General features: G+C 38.5%; 1 protein-coding gene and 1 long non-coding RNA gene across 2 annotated transcripts in view; one reads left to right on the top strand and one right to left on the bottom strand.

Annotated features, from left to right (window-relative positions):
* Nucleotides 1-20,385, top strand: part of LOC104976682 (uncharacterized) — a 692,169-nt gene that overhangs the window by 169,262 nt on the left and 502,522 nt on the right. The window lies entirely within an intron of this gene.
* The window catches only part of MDFIC2 (MyoD family inhibitor domain containing 2), a 117,111-nt gene that overhangs the window by 38,219 nt on the left and 58,507 nt on the right, over nucleotides 1-20,385 (bottom strand). The window contains exon 3 of the mRNA XM_059880040.1: nucleotides 9,226-9,264. Coding sequence (XP_059736023.1) covers nucleotides 9,226-9,264 — 39 coding nt within the window. The remainder of the gene's footprint in view (nucleotides 1-9,225; nucleotides 9,265-20,385) is intronic.

Below are 20,385 nucleotides of genomic sequence, written 5' to 3'. Positions count from 1 at the left end.
TTTTATTTGTATTTTGGTTTTCTTTATTGACTGAGATGTATAGGCTGAATTATACCTCGAAGTTCCTTAATTCCTTCTTTTAAATGGGGTTGAGTGTCTGCTCTGTGACAGCTATAATACTATACTCTATGAGGAGAAACTCAGATAAAAGACGTAAGTCAGTTTTCAAATTTCTTCCAGTCAAAGAGCAGACTCCACTCAGGAGACCCTGGTAATTCCATGTAACAAATGCTCTGACCTAGGTTATAGGGATACTGGTGAGTGGTACCCAGCTCTGTCTCCATCACGGAGGAGGTCTTCCCAGAGAAGATGTCAAGAGTTGAATCTGAGGAAGCATAGGAAGAATGCCCATTTTCTTTTGTTAAAAAAGAAAAAAGTGTAAAACTTTCTATGAAAAAAAAGTTCAATTGCAAGCATTCTGGTACACATGTTAAAAGGAGAACCAGCAAAGATGAGTAAGGAGGGTAGAAGCAGATAGAAAAAAAAATTCAGAGACAGCCAAGGAAAGTGGGTGAGTGTATAAAACAATTTAGCGGTCAACATCACCAGTGCATGTAATAGGGACATTGTATATTCTGAAAGCTCCTTATTGCATAAATTGGTATCCCCAGTGCTTCAAATATGGCTAAAGAAAACACTCTCAATTATACTGATTTTAGCTTATACAGATTTATGTTGTTGACAGAGACTGACTGGATGTCCGCTGAGCCCAATCTACTTCTTTTTGGACACACAGAGTACATTTTCTGGCCTCCTTGCATTAGGTACATGGTTCTGTGCAAAAGGGATGTGGGCAGAAATGAAGTGCCTCACTTCTAGTTTGTCCCCTAAAATATGCCCTGTGATTCTTCACAGTTTGTTTTTTTACTTCTTGGACAGATTTAAGCAGAGAATGCAGTAGAAAACTCTGAGGGTCCGCATAGGGATGGCAGAGCCACAGGATGAAAAAAACTTGGATCCCTGAGTCACCATGTGGTGGAAGGCAACTCAGATATTTATCTGCATGGAACTTTGGGTGGCCAAGAGAGATCATTTATTAAATTAGGCCCTAGAAACTTGGGGATTATTTACAGCTGCTGCTGCTGCTAAGTCGCTTCAGTCATGTCCAACTCTGTGCGACCTCATAGACGGCAGCCCACCAGGCTCCCCCATCCCTGGGATTCTCCAGGCAAGAACACTGGAGTGGGTTGCCATTTCCTTCTCCAATGCATGAAAGTGAAAAGTGAAAGTGAAGTCACTCAGTTGTGTCCAACTCTTAGTGACCCCATGGTCTGCAGCCCACCAGGCTCCTCCGTCCATGGGATTTTCCAAGCAAGAGCACTTTACAGCAGGTACTGTTTATCAATCTGGTTAATAATATGTTAATTTGGAATACAACTCATACGTAAGTTAATCAATAACTATGTTTAAGTAATTATTATTGAGTAATTATGATCAAAATACTATTTATTGAGTGCCAGGATTGGTACAAAATACAATATATTTATTTTCTGATTTTCCCCTATATGAAATGTACTTAGTAGATACTATAATTGTAGTATTATATAATTGTATAACAGTAGAAGTCATCTCGAAGAGTCGGACATGACTGAGCAACTTCACTTTCATGCATTGGAGAATGAAACGGCAATCCACTCCAGTGTTCTTGCCTGGAGAATCCCAGGGATGGGGGAGCCTGGTGGGCTGCCGTCTATGGGGTGGCACAGAGTCGGACACGACTGAAGCGACTTAGCAGCAGCAGCAGCAACAGAAGTCATTGCACTATAATGGTTAAGAAATTGAGGCTCAGAGAGTTGGAGACATTTTACTTAAGGTCATAGAATTAACAGTAGTGTGGCCAGGATTTGCATCCATGCTGTCACACGTGGTAGCTATCCACTTAACTGTATATGGTCTCCCATTGGTAGATCCTGTAATACATGTTGAACAACCAATACCATGAATTATTTTAACAACAGTCAGGACAAGTGCCTTTATTCTGCAGGATTATGTAGAAGCTCCATTTCACCCTTAAGAGAAATTCTTTTCCCCAGTATGTCCCTTCATGAAAATATGTATTTATTTGTGTGGTAGTACCAAAACGTTTATTTTTGACCACTAGAACTATTTTTTGATTTTCAAAGTCTGTACAAGCTTGTTAGCATTATGCACATAATTGATGACTCATACATATGAGTCCATGTATACACACACACATTTTTTAAAAACTCTAGCCAAATGGATGTTTGAAAATAACAATAGAAATCTATCTTGAAATTGACTGATAGATGTTATCTATTTATATTATTTATTATACCTTAATGAAGGAATGATGCTAAAGCTGAAACTCCAGTACTTTGGCCACCTCATGCGAAGAGTTGACTCATTGGAAAAGACTCTGATGCTGGGAGGGACTGGGGACAGGAGGAGAAGGGGACGACAGAGGATGAGATGGCTGGATGGCATCACCGACCCGATGGATGTGAGTTTGAGCAAACTTCGGGAGTTGGTGATGGACAGGGAGGCCTGGTGTGCTGCGATTCATGGGGTCGCAAAGAGTCGGACATGACTGAGTGACTGAACTGAGCTGAATGTCTAGTTTCATTTGATGAAACAAACTTGAGCTGTGATCACAGCAAACTGTAATTTATGAGTCAAGGATTCTAGTCTTTTGCTGGAAATCTCTTTTAAGTAGAGGTTTCTCCTTGGGAACAATTCATCCCATCCCTTCATCCTGCTTGAGTTATAAAGATAGTGCTCCATGATAAATCCATGAGCCGAATATATGTTCAAATATAAGGATGCTGTGCACACATCTCACCTAACTTGTGTTATCATCCTCCTCCCATGTGGGAGAAGAGGATCTGAACACACAAAGGTCTTTATTAAAAAGGTGAACTTCAATTTGAATAAAAAGGCCACATCCCGGTCACACTTTGCTCCTTTTCCCTGCTTGCAGGCGGCTGGCTTGACCCTTAGGAGGGACCAGCAGCATGAAGCACACCAACACTGGTCCATCCTGTCTCGCTATTGCTCTGCAATTTTAACAAATCCTTTTTTTTTTACCTTTCCTGACAAAGCAGCCGTATTGTTATTAACTGTAAATGTATTAAAAACTCACAAGGGCATTTTAGTATGTGTATCATGCCTGAAAAATATTATTGCCTGACAGGCCCCCATTGGCAAGTGAAAAGAGGTTTTATTGAAGGAAACAGCAGTAGCAAACAGCAAGCGGTGTGCAGGAAGGTAATTGTTCTTTTAATATTGGAGTCACACATTCACTTAAGATGAAGGCTCCTCCCTGCCCCTGCCTCATCCACACCCAGAGGACCCGCCAGACAAGCAGCCCTGCCACCTCTCTCTGGGATCAAGCTGTCAATGCAGACTTGCATTCTTTCCCTTTTCCTGAGCTAAGCTCTACCCTCAGAGCTCCCAGCGCCTTCCTGAGTGAAAGCTCTGAAAGAGCTCCCTTCTAAATTGCATCACTCGCAGGGCACTCTTCAAACTGACAGAACAAAAGAGCCAAATTCTGAAAGTCTGGGCTGAGTGACTTGTTAGTCGTGCTGGTTGACTCTTAATAGGCTCTGAGAATGGGCCATGGTCATTTTGATGCTGCTTAAGGAAACCTTGTAGAGTTCTTTTCTAGTTAGTTACTATTTAAGGTTGATTTGCTTAATCAGCAAAACACACAGTAAGGGCACAGAGACAGAGAGAGAGAGAGACCTCAGAAGAAAGTTCTTCCTACTATCCCTCACCCCATCCAATCATTGATAGTAAAATTACTTGGACTAGGAGTTAAAAAAATAATGAGGTGGATGAAACTGGAGCCTAGTATACAGAGTGAAGTAAGCCAGAAAGAAAAACACCAATACAGTATACTAACGCATATATATGGAATTAGAAAGATGGTAACAATAACCCTGTATACGAGACAGCAAAAGAGACATTGATGTATAGAACAGTCTTTTGGACTCTGTGGGAGAGGGAGAGGGTGGGATAATTTGGGAGAATGGCATTGAAATATGTATAATATCATATATGAAACGAGTCGCCAGTCCAGGTTCGATGCACGATACTGGATGCTTGGGGCTGGTGCACTGGGACGACCCAGAGGGATGGTATGGGGAGGGAGGAGGGAGGAGGGTTCAGGATGGGGAACACATGTATACCTGTGGCAGATTCATTTTGATATATGGCAAAACCAATACAATATTGTAAAGTTAAATTAAATTAAATTAAAAAAAAAATTCTCCTTGAAAAGGACTAAACAGGCCTGCTCTGATGTATGTGTGTATGCATACGTTTCTCTTCTGGAACTGATGCAATACTAAATAATAGAGTTTCCTTGCCGGCTAGTTAGCACTGAGTTCCCCAAGCTTCATTGTCTGCTCCTGCTGCCCCTCTCCTTCCTCAGCCATTAATGAATACATTCAACCGGCCAGGGTCACTTTATTATTCTGACATAATGAACTGGGGATGTGATTTCCAAGTTCTGAGGCTGACACTGGCAGGGTGACGCTTTCACCTCGAGGTGCCCCGATTGTGTACTCAACACACTTGGAAGAATAAATATTGATCTGCTTTCTGAGGATATGCGGCCATGTGAAATGTTAATGCTTTTAAACGGCTTTGGACATAGAAAGTAGCTATTATTACCACTATTATTATAAGGTATAAAATCTCAGAGAGTATCTCATCTTCACCCTTTATCCTCATGATTGGTGTGTTGAGTGCCCACTGTATTCACAGCGCTGCTCATGTGACTGGGTACAGTGATGACATTCACAGACAAAGACATTGATTTTGAGACTCGCCAGTAAGGACGGTAAGGATTATTCTCAACAGTAATTATATACATATTTTATGGACTTCCAATAACAAACGTTTATTCTCTCATTGGGTCTCATTCATTATTGGGTTGGACGTTTTCCATTTGTCTTCTCCAGATGATTCATTCTCTTATATGAAAAGAAGGAGGAAATGGCCATTTAAAATCATAATTGGCCATAAAACTTTGGGGCCCTAAAAAGGATAGGGTTAATATTTACCATTTGGTTTGGTGAAAAAAAAAATTTATAGGAAAGTTTGGATACTCAAAGTGAGTTCCCCTCAAAGCCATGGTGTAGGAGATAGTCATAGTTAAACTGTGCTAAATAAGAACAGGTGAAATTTGTGATTTGGATGGTACTGGTAAAGCTTGAAGGAAATAAAAGTACAGCAAGGTGGCAGGAGGTAAGGACTCACCATGGAACAGTGGCCAGTGAGAATGGCCAAGGGATATAGTTAACAATATGGCTGTTTGTATAGTCAAAGCTAAGGTTTTTCCAGTAGTCATGTATAGATGTGAGAGTTGGACCATAAAGAAGGCTGAATTCTGAAGAATTGATGCTTTTGAACTGTGGTGTTGGAGAAAACTCTTGAGAGGCTCTTGGACTGCAAGGAGATCAAGCCAGTCAATCCTAAAGGAAATCAGTCCTGACCACTCATTGGAGGGACTGATTTTCAGCAAGCTGAAGCTGCAGTACTTTTGCCACCTGATACGAAGAGCCAACTCATTAGAAAAGACCCTGATGCTGGGAAAGATTGAAGGCAGGAGGAGAAGGGGACAACAGATGAGATGGTTGGATAGCATCATTTACTCTATGGACATGAGTTTGAACAAGCTCCAGGAGATGGTGAAGGACAGGGAAGCCTGGTGTGCTGCAGTCCATGGGGTTGCAAAGAGTCAGACACAAGTGAGCGACTGAACAACAAATAGCAAATTTTAAATTGTTTGTAAGTTTTGCTGATAAAGCCCTTCTCCCCTTTGTTTTCTTACTTTAAACTTTAGTAAAAATCTATTAGACCCCATGTAGATCTGAAACACGGAAGGTATTTGCAGTGAGTGAGTTGGGATTGAATATGAGACAACTTTGCTTTTCTCAAGGACTCTAGACACTTGAAGAGAGGGTTGTGCTGCCATCTGAGTTACACATTTGTTTATTAAGTCATTCATTTACCTAATGTTTATTGAGTATCTACTGCATGCTAGGGACTTTGATGGAAATTGGAAATACAAAAGAGAGTAGTACTGATATGACCTGTGCTTAGTACAGGTTACCGTTGTATGTAATGGGATGTGCATGTGTCTGCTTTGCAGTAATTTGAAAATTTATAGGGATCCTTTGTGATCTACACACATAGCAGAGTTTCTGTTTTGCAGCCCCCACCCACCAGTTCTTCCTTACTTTATTTTGGCAAATTAATTTCTTTATTGGTTCCTAGCTTTTCAGATTTTGCTCAAGTAATGCCTCCCCCCTCTCCCCACCTAGTCACACCTTGCCAAGTCCTCTGTACAGCCTTGGATATCCTCAGCCTGAAGAAACCTCACATTTTTTTCTGATTTAATTGGTCTGGAGTTCAGTCTAAAGTATCACAATTTGTAACAACTGCCAAGATGATTCTAGTATGTAGCCAGGGTTGAGAACTGCTGTCCAAACATATGCAAATAAATCTTATTGGTACAGTGACCTACTATTGCATTTTGCAGCAACATTTATCCTTTATATTTCCTTTTTTCCCCTACGAGAGGAAAATGGGTCCTTCTCCTTTTCAACATGACCTTTGGATCAGGAGTTTGCATCTCGTTATCTTCCGCTGTCCACAGGATGCGTCTTTATTCACCATGATCCCCTTTCCCTGTATTTTCAGTCTCTCTACTGACTCTGTCCTGCCTCCGCAGGCTGACTTAGGTGCGCTATAGCCTGAAAAGCCTTCTTAAGCTAATTTTCCCATCGCCCAATTACTCAGAGGGGTCCTTAGCACAAGCGATTTTACTATCTACTCATTCCTTGATCCTTCACAATTGGCTTCTATGCCTACCAAGTAAAACTGATCTTCCAAAGCCCTTGTGGTAATACATGCTAGCTGCTTAATGCATATTGGTTGAGTGAAAAAATAAATGAATACATGACTTTATAATAATCAAATTAATGATCTCTCATCAGTTTCCCCCCTCCTTGATAACATGGGTAGTCAGGCCCATGATTCTGACCCTGTCTTTTTTAGCAGAGAATGCTGTTGTTGTCCCCCACCCCATTCTGATATTTCTTCTACGACCCCTTGGCTGGCCACTTCACAGTGTTACACAGGTGTATGGGTTGTGGAAGCAGACAGACTTGGTCATCAAATCAAGTCCCTGCCACTTCATAGTTGCATGACTTAGAACAAATTGACCACCTCACCAAGCCTCATTTCTTCATCCATAGAATGGAGATAAGACAACACTGCTCTAAAGATTGATATGATACTTCAGTGCCATTGCGAAGTCATTAAGTGCTCAGTTAATGTTAGTGGATGTTTGCATTGCAGTGGATAGAAGCTGCCTGTGGGCAGTCACTAGGCCATTTTTTCCCACCATTGTGTTCTATACTTGAAACTTACAGTGTTAGGCTCAGGATCCTTGAAAAAAAAAGGTGAATGAAGAGCCAGTCCATTGTTTCTCTTAATGGATGATCTTTCTCAAAGCCTTGCCTTAGGCTCTATTCACTCTTTTCCTTGCTGACCTCATTTATTTCCTGATGACCTTTGATATCACTTATTACTCCACCTCTCTTCTTCATGTAGATAACCACCACATCTAAATGAAACCAGACTCTGCTTGTTGTGCCCTCCATATCCAGATATGTTGTCTTTAAGACATTTCCCAAGCAAGCATCCCAAAAGGCATTTCTTGCATATCTTAAAATCACTATATTCAGAAAAGAACTAGTCTGTCTTCTCTCTCCCTAACCCTTATTATTCATTTTAATATATTCATTATATATATTTGGAAGAGCCTGCTATATAAAATATATTTGTGGGATTTCACTGGTGGTTTGGTAGTTAAGACTTCACACTTTCAATGCAAGGAACATGAGTTCAATCCCTGGCCGAGAAAGTAAGGTCCTGCATACTGCACACTATACACACCCCCCAAATATATATATATATATATATATAATATATATATTCAAAGTATATAAATATGTATATATTTCAAGTATATAAATATGTGTATATTTCAAGTATAAAGTATATATATTTGTTTAATTTATATATACATTTACAAAATATATGTGTTTATCTATGTAATGACCTCCAAAGAGGTCTACCTGCCTATCTGTTGATTGGCTTAATGATATTCCCATCTACCAAATGTTATTCTTCATAATGTATAGCTCAGGTTTTTAGCTACCTGCCCTAATGACAACCAAAACTAACAAGAACTGTAATTCTTACAAGTCCACACTTCTTATCCTGCCAGGTTTTTTTTTGACCCTTATTTTAATCAAAACTCCCTTTTATATAAACAATATTTATACTTTAAGCGAGCAACACATAGTTACAATTTTATTGTGAAAAAAAAAAGAGCTCAAGCAATATGGAAGTGTAAAAGAAAAGCAAAATTCTCACTTCACCCCTGCTGCTTGCTTCATTCTTACTACTCTTTATGGAGGTGGTTCCTATTTTCAGTTAGGGACAACTCTTTTCTAGATTTTTCATCTAAATTGATGAACATATACATGTCTGATGCTTACTTAATGTAAATGGGCCATACTGCATTTGTTAACGTCTTGTTCATTTAGCCCAACCTCTTCCTAGAGGACTGTGGCCCAGTATAGCCTCCTACAGGAGCACCATGACATATTAGGCAGACTTTCATTGCTAAATGTTTAAAAGCCCCCTTGCTATTTATTCCCCATTTATCTGTGTCATCTTTTAACTAAATGAGAAATCACATTTCACATTTTCTGTCTTGGCTTCTTTGTACATGCCTAACAGTGAAACTTCTACTTATCCCCCCAAACCCAGCTCAAATGTTAGTTATACATGGGGTCTTCTTGGCTAATTCTAGCTTAAAGTGATTTCTTAGAGAAGTTGCTCAATCCTTCAAGGACAGAGACTGAGCTTTTTTTCATCCCTTAAAGCTAAACACAGGGTCTTAAATAGGAAGACTCTGAATCAGTGTAATGTATAAATGAGAACATGATTTTTCAACTTTTGTTATATAACATGTATGTAGAGATAGGCTTATAAGCACCTTAAAGGGAAAAAATATGATTGTGGTGTACTTTGAATAATGCAGATGTGTGATGCTGTTATGCCAGTGCTGTGGCCACTATACTGTGGGCACTGACAAAGATGGAGTCCTTCCCTTAACACATTACCCCAAAGTGCCCGTTATCTAGTACAGGAAGCTATTGCAAAGAAATCAAATGAACCTACCAGGGTCTTCCAGAGGACTTTGAATTGAACTGGATAATCCTAAAAGAAAGGAAATTAAAAATAATTATTTGCATGAATATCCAATTTTTTTGTCTTTCCAGGATCCATTTACCTTTTTTTTTTCAGGGAAGAGAACCCCACTTTCCAAAAGAAGACCTGTTCCACATAGTTTGAGTGGAATGGTCTTGTCCATACCTCTTCCGTGCAGAGACATGGTAACCCACATCCTGTAAAACCCAGCCATGGTGGTGTTTTGTGGGATGGCTCTAAGAATCAGGTAGTACCAGTCAGGTTGTTCCCTGAAAGTGAGAGTTCTCTCCTCTTTTGTGAGGTTGAAGATAACTGATAAAAGTTATCTTTCTTGCCTTGTATAAAAATCTGAGAATAAAACTAAAACAAGGAGCCAAATAACCATCAAAGAAGGGCATTGACTTTGTCATTTGAGTGCCTGGATTCTCTTACTCCTGAAACTCATCTACTTTTGGAGATCCTAGATATGAGAATCTATAAGTTCCCTTTTGGAGAAGGCAATGGCACCCCACTCCAGTACTCTTGCCTGGAAAATCCCATGGACGGAGGAGGCTGGAAGGCTGCAGTCCATGGGGTCGCTGAGGGTCAGACACGACTGAGCGACTTCACTTTTACTTTTCATTTTCACGCACTGGAGAAGTAAATGGCAACCCACTCCAGTGTTCTTGTCTGGAGAATCCCAGGGACAGGGGAGCCTGGTGGGCTGCTGTCTATGGGGTTGCACAGAGTCGGACACGACTGAAGTGACTTAGTAGTAGTAGTAGTTAAGTTCCCTTTACCTATGCTACTTGGGTTTCCATAATGGAAAGAGGCTCGCAACATTATGTAGGAGGTTTAAATAACTTTAAATATTTATCTGATTCTGTTTCCTTCCCATCTCTTTTTTACAGGATGTGTGCTGATGAAATTCTGTAAATTTACTTGTTTAGTCTCTTCTTTCTAACTCCTAAAACATTCACAGAGTAGAAATTGGAGGCTGGATTTTGTGCTGAAATGTCTGGTAAGAAATAAACTGAGATGTGGTTTTTGGTGACCTGGTCTTTCATCAGTTTTATTCAATTTACTTGAGTGAGAAGAGGGGACAAAAATGTATGTGTATTGAGTTTCTATTCAATTCAACTCTTTCATGACATTTACCCCTCTCATGTAAATACTCTGATCCTGACTTAGAAGATTTTTAAAAAATCAAGGTGATTTTCAGATTAGGTGCTTTGCTGAAGGTCGTTGGCTGGTTAGATGTGGTCGATTTAAGATTAGGATCCAATTGGGTCTGACCTCTGAGCCCTCCCTCTCCGCCATCTGGAATGTTATACAGTTAGGAAGAATGTTGACTCTTAGGTCTCAAAGCACATTTCTAACTTTTAGTCAACTGCTTTGACATTCATGGTTTGGCATTATTGTTTGGGGGGAAATTATGTTCTAGAGAGAAGTGTATTGCTCTATAGGGAATTTGAGATTTGAATTTGGAGATGTTAATTCTAGTTCCGTGATACATATTTTTTTCACTGGAAAGCTCTGTGGTTACGAAGTTCAGTCTTTCTAGATCTTAGGCTTCCTCCTCTGTCAAATAAAAGATATGAGGGCCGATCACCTTTCAAATCTATCCTAGTCTACTTCTGCGGGTACACACTTCTCAGAACTCTATACTTCTCCTATTAGAGATCGTAACACCCTGTGTTGTGATTATATGCTATATGCACTGATGTCTTTCCCAACAACGAACCCAGCATATGACAAATAATAGATGATCAGTTAATATCTGTTGAATAAATAGATGAGGGAAAGAAGTCTGTTCACTTTTGTATCTAGAATACTACTTTTTAACATATTTTTTTCTACTGACCAAAGAGTGATCTTTGAAATTGCAGGAAATAACCTGAAATTTTGCTGGTGAGAAGTAAAACTAAGCTAATGGAAGATTTGAGTACTATGGTGCTCAGTCCATCAGTGTGTATTTTAAAGAAGACTTTCCTTTAATTCAGAGCTCAAGATAAGCAAAGAGTTAACTCACAGTTTTCAGATAGGAGATGTACTTTAAAGTGTAAAATGGTCATTTTAGGATGTCACTGTAATTCAGCTTTTAAGGCTTGGTAACTGAGCCATCTTGGTGAACCTTCCTGTGAATGAAACCTTCCTTAATCAGCTTTTCCTATATTATTTCATCCTGGGAAAGAAAAGCAGTAGCTAAGCCAGAAGCAAGCAGAATAACAACAAAAAAAAGGAGTCTGTGGCCAAAGCAACAGAATTACTTTTTTTTTTCTTTCACTTGTGTTTGTGAAGGAGAAGTAAGAAACATAATTTTTTGTCTTTGTTTGGACATTGGACAATACAAATCACAAGAACATTTATTTTTGACATACTATTTTTTTGGTGTTCTTTGGGATTTGGACCCTAATTAAAAAATATGTGTTTCCTAGCCCTTCTTACTGTGAAAATCCTTGGCAATATAAACAGATGCACTGGTTGGCTTTTAATTCTGACACCAGACTGTCTGAAATAATAGCTCTGAGAAAGTGTGAATGCTTTCATTCCTCAAGCTTTAATTATAAGTACTTAATTTGTTTCTCTTTCTATTGCTGACTATCATACCAATCTGTTTTATTTTTTATCTGGCTAAACATTGTGCACCTTAGAAGCCCCTTATTTGGAAAAGTTTATTCTGTATCGGAAGAGAGAAACAAGTTGAAAGTTTGAGTTATCTTCATATTCCAGTTCACATCACTGTAATTTAACAATTAACATATTAAGTGGTATTCTAAAATTTTGAGTTATATAGGTCTTTATGATGACAGAATTAGGATCTTGATAAGCAGTTTGAAAACACTGAATATTTCTCATAAAAGTTGATTCATCATTTGAAAAATGAGCCAAGTTAATAGCTTACTAAGTCATCTTGACCTTTCACAGTCAAAGATATTCTTCACTTTTTGTGTCCACCGTTTTTTACACCTCGTAACCAATTTGCTGGCACATCGTTTTCAGCCACGGGACTGACTGTGGTGGTACCGGCTTCTGTCATTACATGAAGTACCACATCTGCACATTAGCCAAAAAAGTCATCAATTTCTGGAAGTAGGAGCTTTTCTAAAGAATTGCTAGGTCAAATCTTTTCAAATATTGTCATATATCCACTTTTAAAGCTTCACTGCGTTGAGATGTGCTTTTTATTTTCTAAGAGAAAAAGAGAATCAAAGAAATGCAAGTCCTTGATGGAACTCATGATAAACATAATGAAGAATGTCTTATGTTTTTGTCTCCAATTGGTTTATTTCCATTTATATTCTGAGACACTTTCATCAATTATTTTGGAGCCTAATACTAAAGATGTTAAATCCTCTTTGTAAATATGATGGAAACATGTGTGGATAAAATGCAATGTGCTTTAGGTTAGAAATTGTTAAGTCTACTATTTTTATCTCATTTTCATCCTTGTAACAATCCTAGATATTGTTGGTATTATTATATAATTATATATATTATTATTTTAGATATTACTCTTATTATCCTCATTTTAGAGGGGATTGAACTAAGATTGTATCCTAGTTCACAGAGCCTGGAAGCTGTGGCAGCATAGACTTGAAGCCTGGAAAGGGTCCCTCCTGCTGCTAGACTTTGTTGTTGTTGTTGATTAGTCCCTAAATTGTGTCTGACTCTTTTGCAACCCCATGGACTGCAGCCCACCAAGCTCATCTGTCCATGGGATTTCCCAGGCAAGAATACTGGAGTAGCTTGCCATTTCTTTCTCCAGGATATCTTCCCAACCCATGGATCGAACCTGCATCTCCTGCATTGGTTCAGTTCAGTCGCTCAGTCATGTCCGACTCCCTGTGACCGCGTGGACTGCAGCAGGCCAGGCTTCCCTGTCCATTACCGTAGGCGGAAGCTCAGTTGGTAAAGAACCCGCCTGCAATGCAGGGGACCCCGGTTTGATTCCTGGGTCGGAAGGATCTGCTGGAGAAGGGATAGGCTATCCACTCCAGTATTCTGGCCTGGAGAATTTGGAGTCACAAAGAATCGGACACGACTGAGTGACTTTCACTGTCTGACACCCCCCAAAAAATATTCATATAAGGCCTATTATACACCCATTTTACAAATAGAGAAACTGAAACTCTGGTAACAGTTTCTCAAATTCACTCAGCCTGCCCATGAATTGTATTGGTGACAGAAGGTTGGAAGTGAGGGCTGCCTGACTGCAGTAACCGTGTGCTCAAAACCTTTATTTTAAATGGCTTTGTCTAAATAGCATTTGTCTAAATAATAGCATTTGTCTAAAGCTTCAGAATTTACTATTTCAATCTAGTAGATGGCACCAAAAAAATTCTTTGGTGTGCAGTGGCTGAAATAAACTATGTTAGGTGCCAAAAGACTTAAAGGTAAGGGCCAATGAGATAAATGCTGTTTTTGGTGTTGCATTTTTTTAACAACGATGACCAAGAGTCATGGGGGATACGTATTTCCAGTGGTGAAAGCAGAAGTTAGGGATTTGGGCTCCTGGATTACTTTTCTAACTCCCTTTGACACGACACATCATTTAATTCCTTCACTTCCAATTTATCTCCCCTAAATTCAAGTTGGTCGTGATAACATCTCTTCAGGAATGGTGGTTAAAAAACAAACAAAAATGATAACACTCTCTTGACCTTTTTCCAAAAATGCAACCACTCTTTTGTCCATTTTTTTACTTTTTTCCCCATAAGTCGAAAATGTGTTTACATGAACTTAGAATTTTGAGACTATGAAGTCTCAGTTGCCCTTGGGTTCCATGACTGCATTTTGGGGCAATAGCTTGTACAGCCATGTTAGCTTCTAAGTTGTTTCCTGTTTTTCTTGGTCTTACTGCAGTCCTTGCCAAAGCTTCCCTCCTCCTCTGCTGCATTAGTAATGCAAAATGAAATTCATTGTGCCCATTATATCTGTTAAATGGTTTCCATTTTAACTTGAGAAAAATGTATTGACGTTCATGTGTTTGGCATGGAAAATGTGTATATCTATCGAAGATAGCAACTTGTCTGTTGGAATTACAGTGCATTATGTATAATGCTTCTTTTAGCTGTGCATGTACATTTCCTGGAATCTTATTGTGTCAGAGCTTGGAAAGTTTACACAAGCATTGGTAATCTAATTTTTGTCTGGTGGGTGGCTGTGGAAATATGGAGTATTTAAAAAAGCAAATGTCTTGGCCATCTGTGCCAGGCAGGGGTGTCTAGTCAGGTGGGGTAAAAGCACTCATCAAAAAAACGTTTTAAAAATATTGCCCCGAGTCTAACCTAAATATTAATTTCCCAAGAGCAGAAAGACTTAACAGTTACTGTAACATGCTTTTGAGTCCATTTCTGTTTATTCTCTTTAGGAGTTCTAACTGTAAGGTGGAGGAATCCATTTTATCTTTCTCCTGCCTCTTAACGATAATCCTTCTCTAGACTATATTGTCTCCTATGTCTTTTGTCTTCTGCAGACATGAGTCTTTGGCTCATGAACATCTTGTTAAGGTCTGTTGAGGATTAGGGGCTGTGACACAATTTTCTTGCTGAGTCTTTTTATTGGGGATTTTTCAGTTGGTTTGTCTTGGAAGTCTTTGAAATATCTTCTATCTAAAGCAATGATTTTCATTTTTCTTTGTTCTCCTTAACATCGGGGTTGTATTTTGCTCCGCCGTTCCTGGGGTCTGGGTAATGGATTGTATTATTTAATAGGTGAGTGTGAAATTCTGTGTGCAATAGCTGGACTGCTCTCTGCTTCTCAGAGTTGCTAAATCCTCCTCACTGCAGCGCTGCTGAACTGTGATGTAGTTTTTGTTGTGTTGCTTTAACTGTATTTCAGTCCGCCATCTGAAGCCGGGTTTCTTAACTTTGGTTCTGTTGTCCTCTGGGCTGGATAGTTCTTTGTGGCGGGTGCTGTCCTGTGCGTTGCCGGGTGTATAGCAGCATCACTGGCCTCTACTCACCAGATGTTAGTAACACCTTCCCCCAGCATCCGTAGGTATTTATTCCTGATGTCCCCTGGGGGGCGTGAAATCACCCCATTTGAGAATCACTGATCTAAAGCAAGGTTGAAAGACAAGGCTGGCATGATGTAAGGAATTTCCATAAAAAGCACTGAACTCAGGCAACACAATGACAATGCTGAGAGAGCTTTGTGTCTTAGAGGATACGTGGAGAAACTGTATCACACATCCCTGGAGAAAATACTGTAATAATTGTCTATAGTTTCTTAGACTGAGTAACAGAGGAGGTAAGGGTCACCTTTTAAACTGCTTTGCTTCTGATCAGCTAATTATCTCCTCACCCTGTGATGCCTTTTATCTCCCCTCTAAGCAACTTGACTCACATAAGTAAAATTCTAATTCTTCACAGATTTTCACCTTAACTACGTTTCTACCCTAACCTCCCTGCTCTTCTGTTTCATCCACTGGTTTTCTTTGGCTCCATTGGGAACATGGTGCCCATTTATTTCTTTAATCCACTTCACCACCTCATAGTACATTCTACTCTGAGGATGAATTTTAACAAGATGCTTTTTACTGCATAGTACACTCCAGTAAAGAACTAATGTTTACGGCGATGTGTATCTCTATTCCAACTGAAAAGCGGAGGTGCCGTGGACCTCTACCGTGTTAATTTTCTCCTGTTTGACTTTTTCTCAGTGCCTCTTTGAGTGATTTAGATCTGTTATATATAATGGCAGTCTTATGGGCCTGTCCACAGGGTATCTATATGCTGCTGAAATAGCAGTGAAGATAGCCCACAAATGAATGAAGTCATCAAATGTATTTGATGATAAAATCAAGGTTATTTTTTAATTTTTTGATGATGTGAAAGCTGTGGAGGGATGCTAACAAATCTGTTTGATCAATATATGGAATATAAAAAGAAGAAGAGACAAGATTGACTGATGAATAAAATGAAACTGACACAAACAGGCTGACAGCCAGCTGTAAGTCTCTTTAGGGCAAATGCAATTAACTTAGAATAATAGACTCAAATTTGATGGTTAGAAATGCATTTTTATTAACAATCACAGGCCGAATCATTATGCTCTTATGAATAAAATGGTACTTATATTTCGTGCATGTGTGTGCATGCATATATAAATATATATATATATATGTCTCTCTGTGTATATTTCCATGCCTCCCACATTCCTATGTGCTCTGCTTACAATCGGGATGGAAAAGTTGATTTTTAGAATAATGTACTTTAAAAAGGAAATTCATTCATAAATTGTCTCCAGGACTATAAATTCTGAATATTCTCCCAAATTACATATATAAAAATCATACTACTTATCTGGTGCTATTAGACATAAAGCCAGTGAGCCCTGGTCCCAGAACTGCTGGTCCTTTGGGGATTTGGAATTGCAATCAGGGATTTACAGATTTCATTTTGAAGAGGAGAAGTCATTACTAGAAACCTAAGCTCATTTCCTCTCCTTTAATAGCTATTTTAAATCATTCATTTAGAAAATACATTAACTATTTAGGGTACTTGAAATGCATTTCTCTTGGCATTGTCTGCATTTTTTAAAGAGTTTTTTTCCTAAAATTATTTTTTTAAAAAAAGATGAGAATTAGCAGAAAAAGACCAAATGACTTCTGTGTGATAAAAACTTATTCTTTTATAACATTTCCTTCTCTCATTGCCCAAGAGGAAACAATTTAAAACTTTAACAAAATACTAGAATACTATAAGTAAACTTTCTAATGCCATAGAGATGGAAAAAAAAGTATGCCACCCTTAGAAAATTAAAAACTGGACTTTAAATATGGTTAAGAAGTAGCATATGGTCAAAAGTCTTTAAATGGATTTGTTAATAATTTAAATCCAAAGCAGTTTAATTCTGTACTGCTTACTTAATATTGATACCCACCTTAACTAGGAAGTGAGTAAAAAAAAAAAAGAGAGAGAGAGATTATAGGAAAAAATAGGGAGCTTTATTTTCTACAAAGAATTCAGGATATGGAGTCTTGCACAACTCTGCAGACTCCTTTAGATATATGTATTTTTTTCAAATGCAAAATAAAGCTCCCTGAGTTATGTAATTGCTATTCTTCAAAAGGACATCATGAAGGTTGACAATTTAAAATGTACTCTTCCTGTCACCATCCAATTTTTTAAAATGTCTACTGATGGTGTTAAAAACAATCTCCGCAGAAGAGGGCTGCCATTGCCAATTTAGGACACTGAGTTTGTTATTAGCGTAGGCATATTAGATCATCCTCTTGCTCTTCCTGCCTGCTTTGTTCTTTTGATATGGCAGGGAACTGAAATTGACAACAGCCTACATTTATATAACAGTAACTTGCATTGTTAAATATATATGTGTAGATAGACAGATAGAGAGTTCTTTTATTCCCCCAAGATATCAAAGTTCACTACACACCATGAAAAAACCACAGAAATATGCAGATGCGTCTAGGGTGAACCATGACAACTATTTAAAAGCATCAAGTATTGACAGCCTCAAGATTCTGAAATAGTTCATAGTCATTTTTAATTTTGGATATTTTTATCCCTTTAGAAAATTTCTGTTTTCTTCAGGAGAAGAGGAGGATAGAAAGGTCACATTTTGTTAACCGAACTAGTTTAGAAAAGTGAGCTGGGAACTTAGCTGTCCAAGTCTACAGGCCTTGACAAACAGCGTTGTGGTAAACATGAGGCTGAATAGACTGCTTTGTGTCAGTCAGTGTTTGATCCATCGCATTCATTAAAACCACATCAAGTGAACTCAAAGTGGGGAGTCTGATGATTGGATAGGCATTCCTATAAACAGGGTTGTATGTACGTGCCCTTAATTATGCCTAACTCTTTGTAATCCCATGGACAATAGCCCGCCAGCTCCTCTGTCTATGGAATTCTCCAGGCAAGAATACTGGAGTGGGTTGCCATTTCCTCCTTCAGGGGATCTTCTCGACCCAGGGGTCAAACCCACATCTCTCGTGTCTCCTGCACTGACAGGCAGATTCTTTACCAGATTCTTTTACCAACTGCACCACCTAGGAAACTGCACCACCACCATATTAAGTTTAAAAATACCAAATAAAAATACAGGATGCTTAGTGACATTTGCATTTCTGATAAATGATGCATAAGTTTTAGGAGAAGTAGGTCCCATGCAATATGTGGAACATACTTAATACTAAAAAAATATGCATCATTTAGCTGAAGTTTAAATTTAACTAGGCATCCTGTATTTAATCTGGCAGTCTTCACCATAAAAGCAAGGCTTTGTGTACTGTTTAGAAAATAGATTATAATTGGGGTAAAGAAAGTTTTAGAGAAAAACCAATAGAACTTTAACTTTTTGTTATCCTTACAACAGCCTTACTATCTTAAAATTTTTAAGTCTCTTTTTTCCTCAGAGAATAGCAATATATAATATTATGTTTAGACTTGACTCTCTGCTCAAAATTTTATGATTATAAGTCCTGCACAGACTATTTAACAATATAAGGCTCAGGTCATATCATAGTTGGTGTCTGTCTCCATGGCTGCCATGAAGGATAGATAGTTTTTAAAAAATGTATTGTTTGGGTACCAGATACAGGGCAAATGGTAGGAGTCTAAGCTATGCTGCTTAAATGAATTTATTCCCTCACCATTGAATTGATTTCTCTTTCCTTCCAACTTTTTGTCATTTCCCTCCGTTTTCAGACACATTGATAATATTCCCTCTATAGCTGAATTTCCATTTTGAGATATTCTTCAGCATACACAGGGTGATGTGTCATACCATCTTAGCAGTAGGGTATAGAAAATATTTCTTATAAGGATAGAACTAGATTAGGTCTGGATGATTGGGGGTAACTTTCCTGGTGATGGGGAGAATTAGTGAAGTTATTTTTTAAGGCCACCAAGCAAGTTGTAGAAATATTTAACTTCAGCTATTCAACTATGTTCTTGAGCACTTCATGTGTAGTCTTTATTATTTAATGTATATTATCTGTTATACACCTGGAGAAGGAAATGGCAACCCACTCCAGTATTCTTACCTGAGAATCCCATGGACAGAGGAGCCTGGCAGGCTACAGTCCATGGGGTCACAAGAGTCAGACATGATTTAGCAACTAGAGAGAGAGAGAGAGAGAGACAGAGAGAGAGAGAGAGAGAGATCTATTATACAAGTGAGTTAAGAATTTTCTTAGAGGACTTTATAGAATTTTTATCTTAGGCATTGTACTAACTTTTCACTGAACCACAGAACCAAGCAGCAACTACATTGTATTAGAATTTTGATATATAACATTATGTCTGTTTCAAAACTCAGAATTTAATGACTCTTTAATAGCAAAAGGTAAATCTTTTTATTCCCATCATCATTGTCATTGATTTTGTTCCTCTTGTAAACATGCTGTGATCATTTGCCAAGGAGGTATAACGTGAGAGAGATGTAGGGGAGACGAGCAAGAAGCAGAGTAAGTTAGGGCCTTAAAAAAAGATTCAAGGTAACAACCATACAAAACAGGATTATGGTCATCAAGAAACCAGAAGCTGGAAGTTCATCAAGGGCAAAGATAATACCAACTTTTTGTTTCTTAAATGTAAGTTTCTATTTATTTTCTGTGAAAAAGAGATGCTTACTCTTCTTTTAGATTAGGTTAGACATTACCTTAACAAATAAGGTAGAATTTTCAGTTAACTTCATCAAAATAAAAGTCCAAACAGATCAATTTAATCCGTCTTTATATTATTTGAAGGATAGGGAAGAGAGCGGTAGAGGACCTAAACTAACATTTACTATCTGCTCCACGTAGGCACTGTGCCAATGCTAAACCAGAATCTCTGACCTCAGGACACTTTGACTCATGATCTAATGAGAGAGATAGAAAGTGAATAATTACTATGCACTATAATTAAGTGCTATAAAGACAGAGCATATTGTACAGACATGGTCCAACGTAGAATGTTATCGCCCTTGTAAAGCAACTGCAGGAATGTCTTCACTGGGGAGATAATGGTTGAGTTGAATTCTGATGCAATTATCAACTGGCCAAAAAAAATTGAAAAGACATTTTATGTAGGGAGTGCAACAATCTCAACAATCGTATTGAGTCTGAAGTAGCATTAGAAGCAGACTGGTTTGACTAGAGCATAGCAGGAATTCCAGGAAATGGGCTTGAGAAATAGACAT

This window comes from Bos taurus, chromosome 22 (assembly GCF_002263795.3).
Source record: "Bos taurus isolate L1 Dominette 01449 registration number 42190680 breed Hereford chromosome 22, ARS-UCD2.0, whole genome shotgun sequence".
Classification (NCBI taxonomy): domain Eukaryota; kingdom Metazoa; phylum Chordata; class Mammalia; order Artiodactyla; family Bovidae; genus Bos; species Bos taurus.
This window is presented reverse-complemented; position numbering and strand designations above follow the sequence as displayed.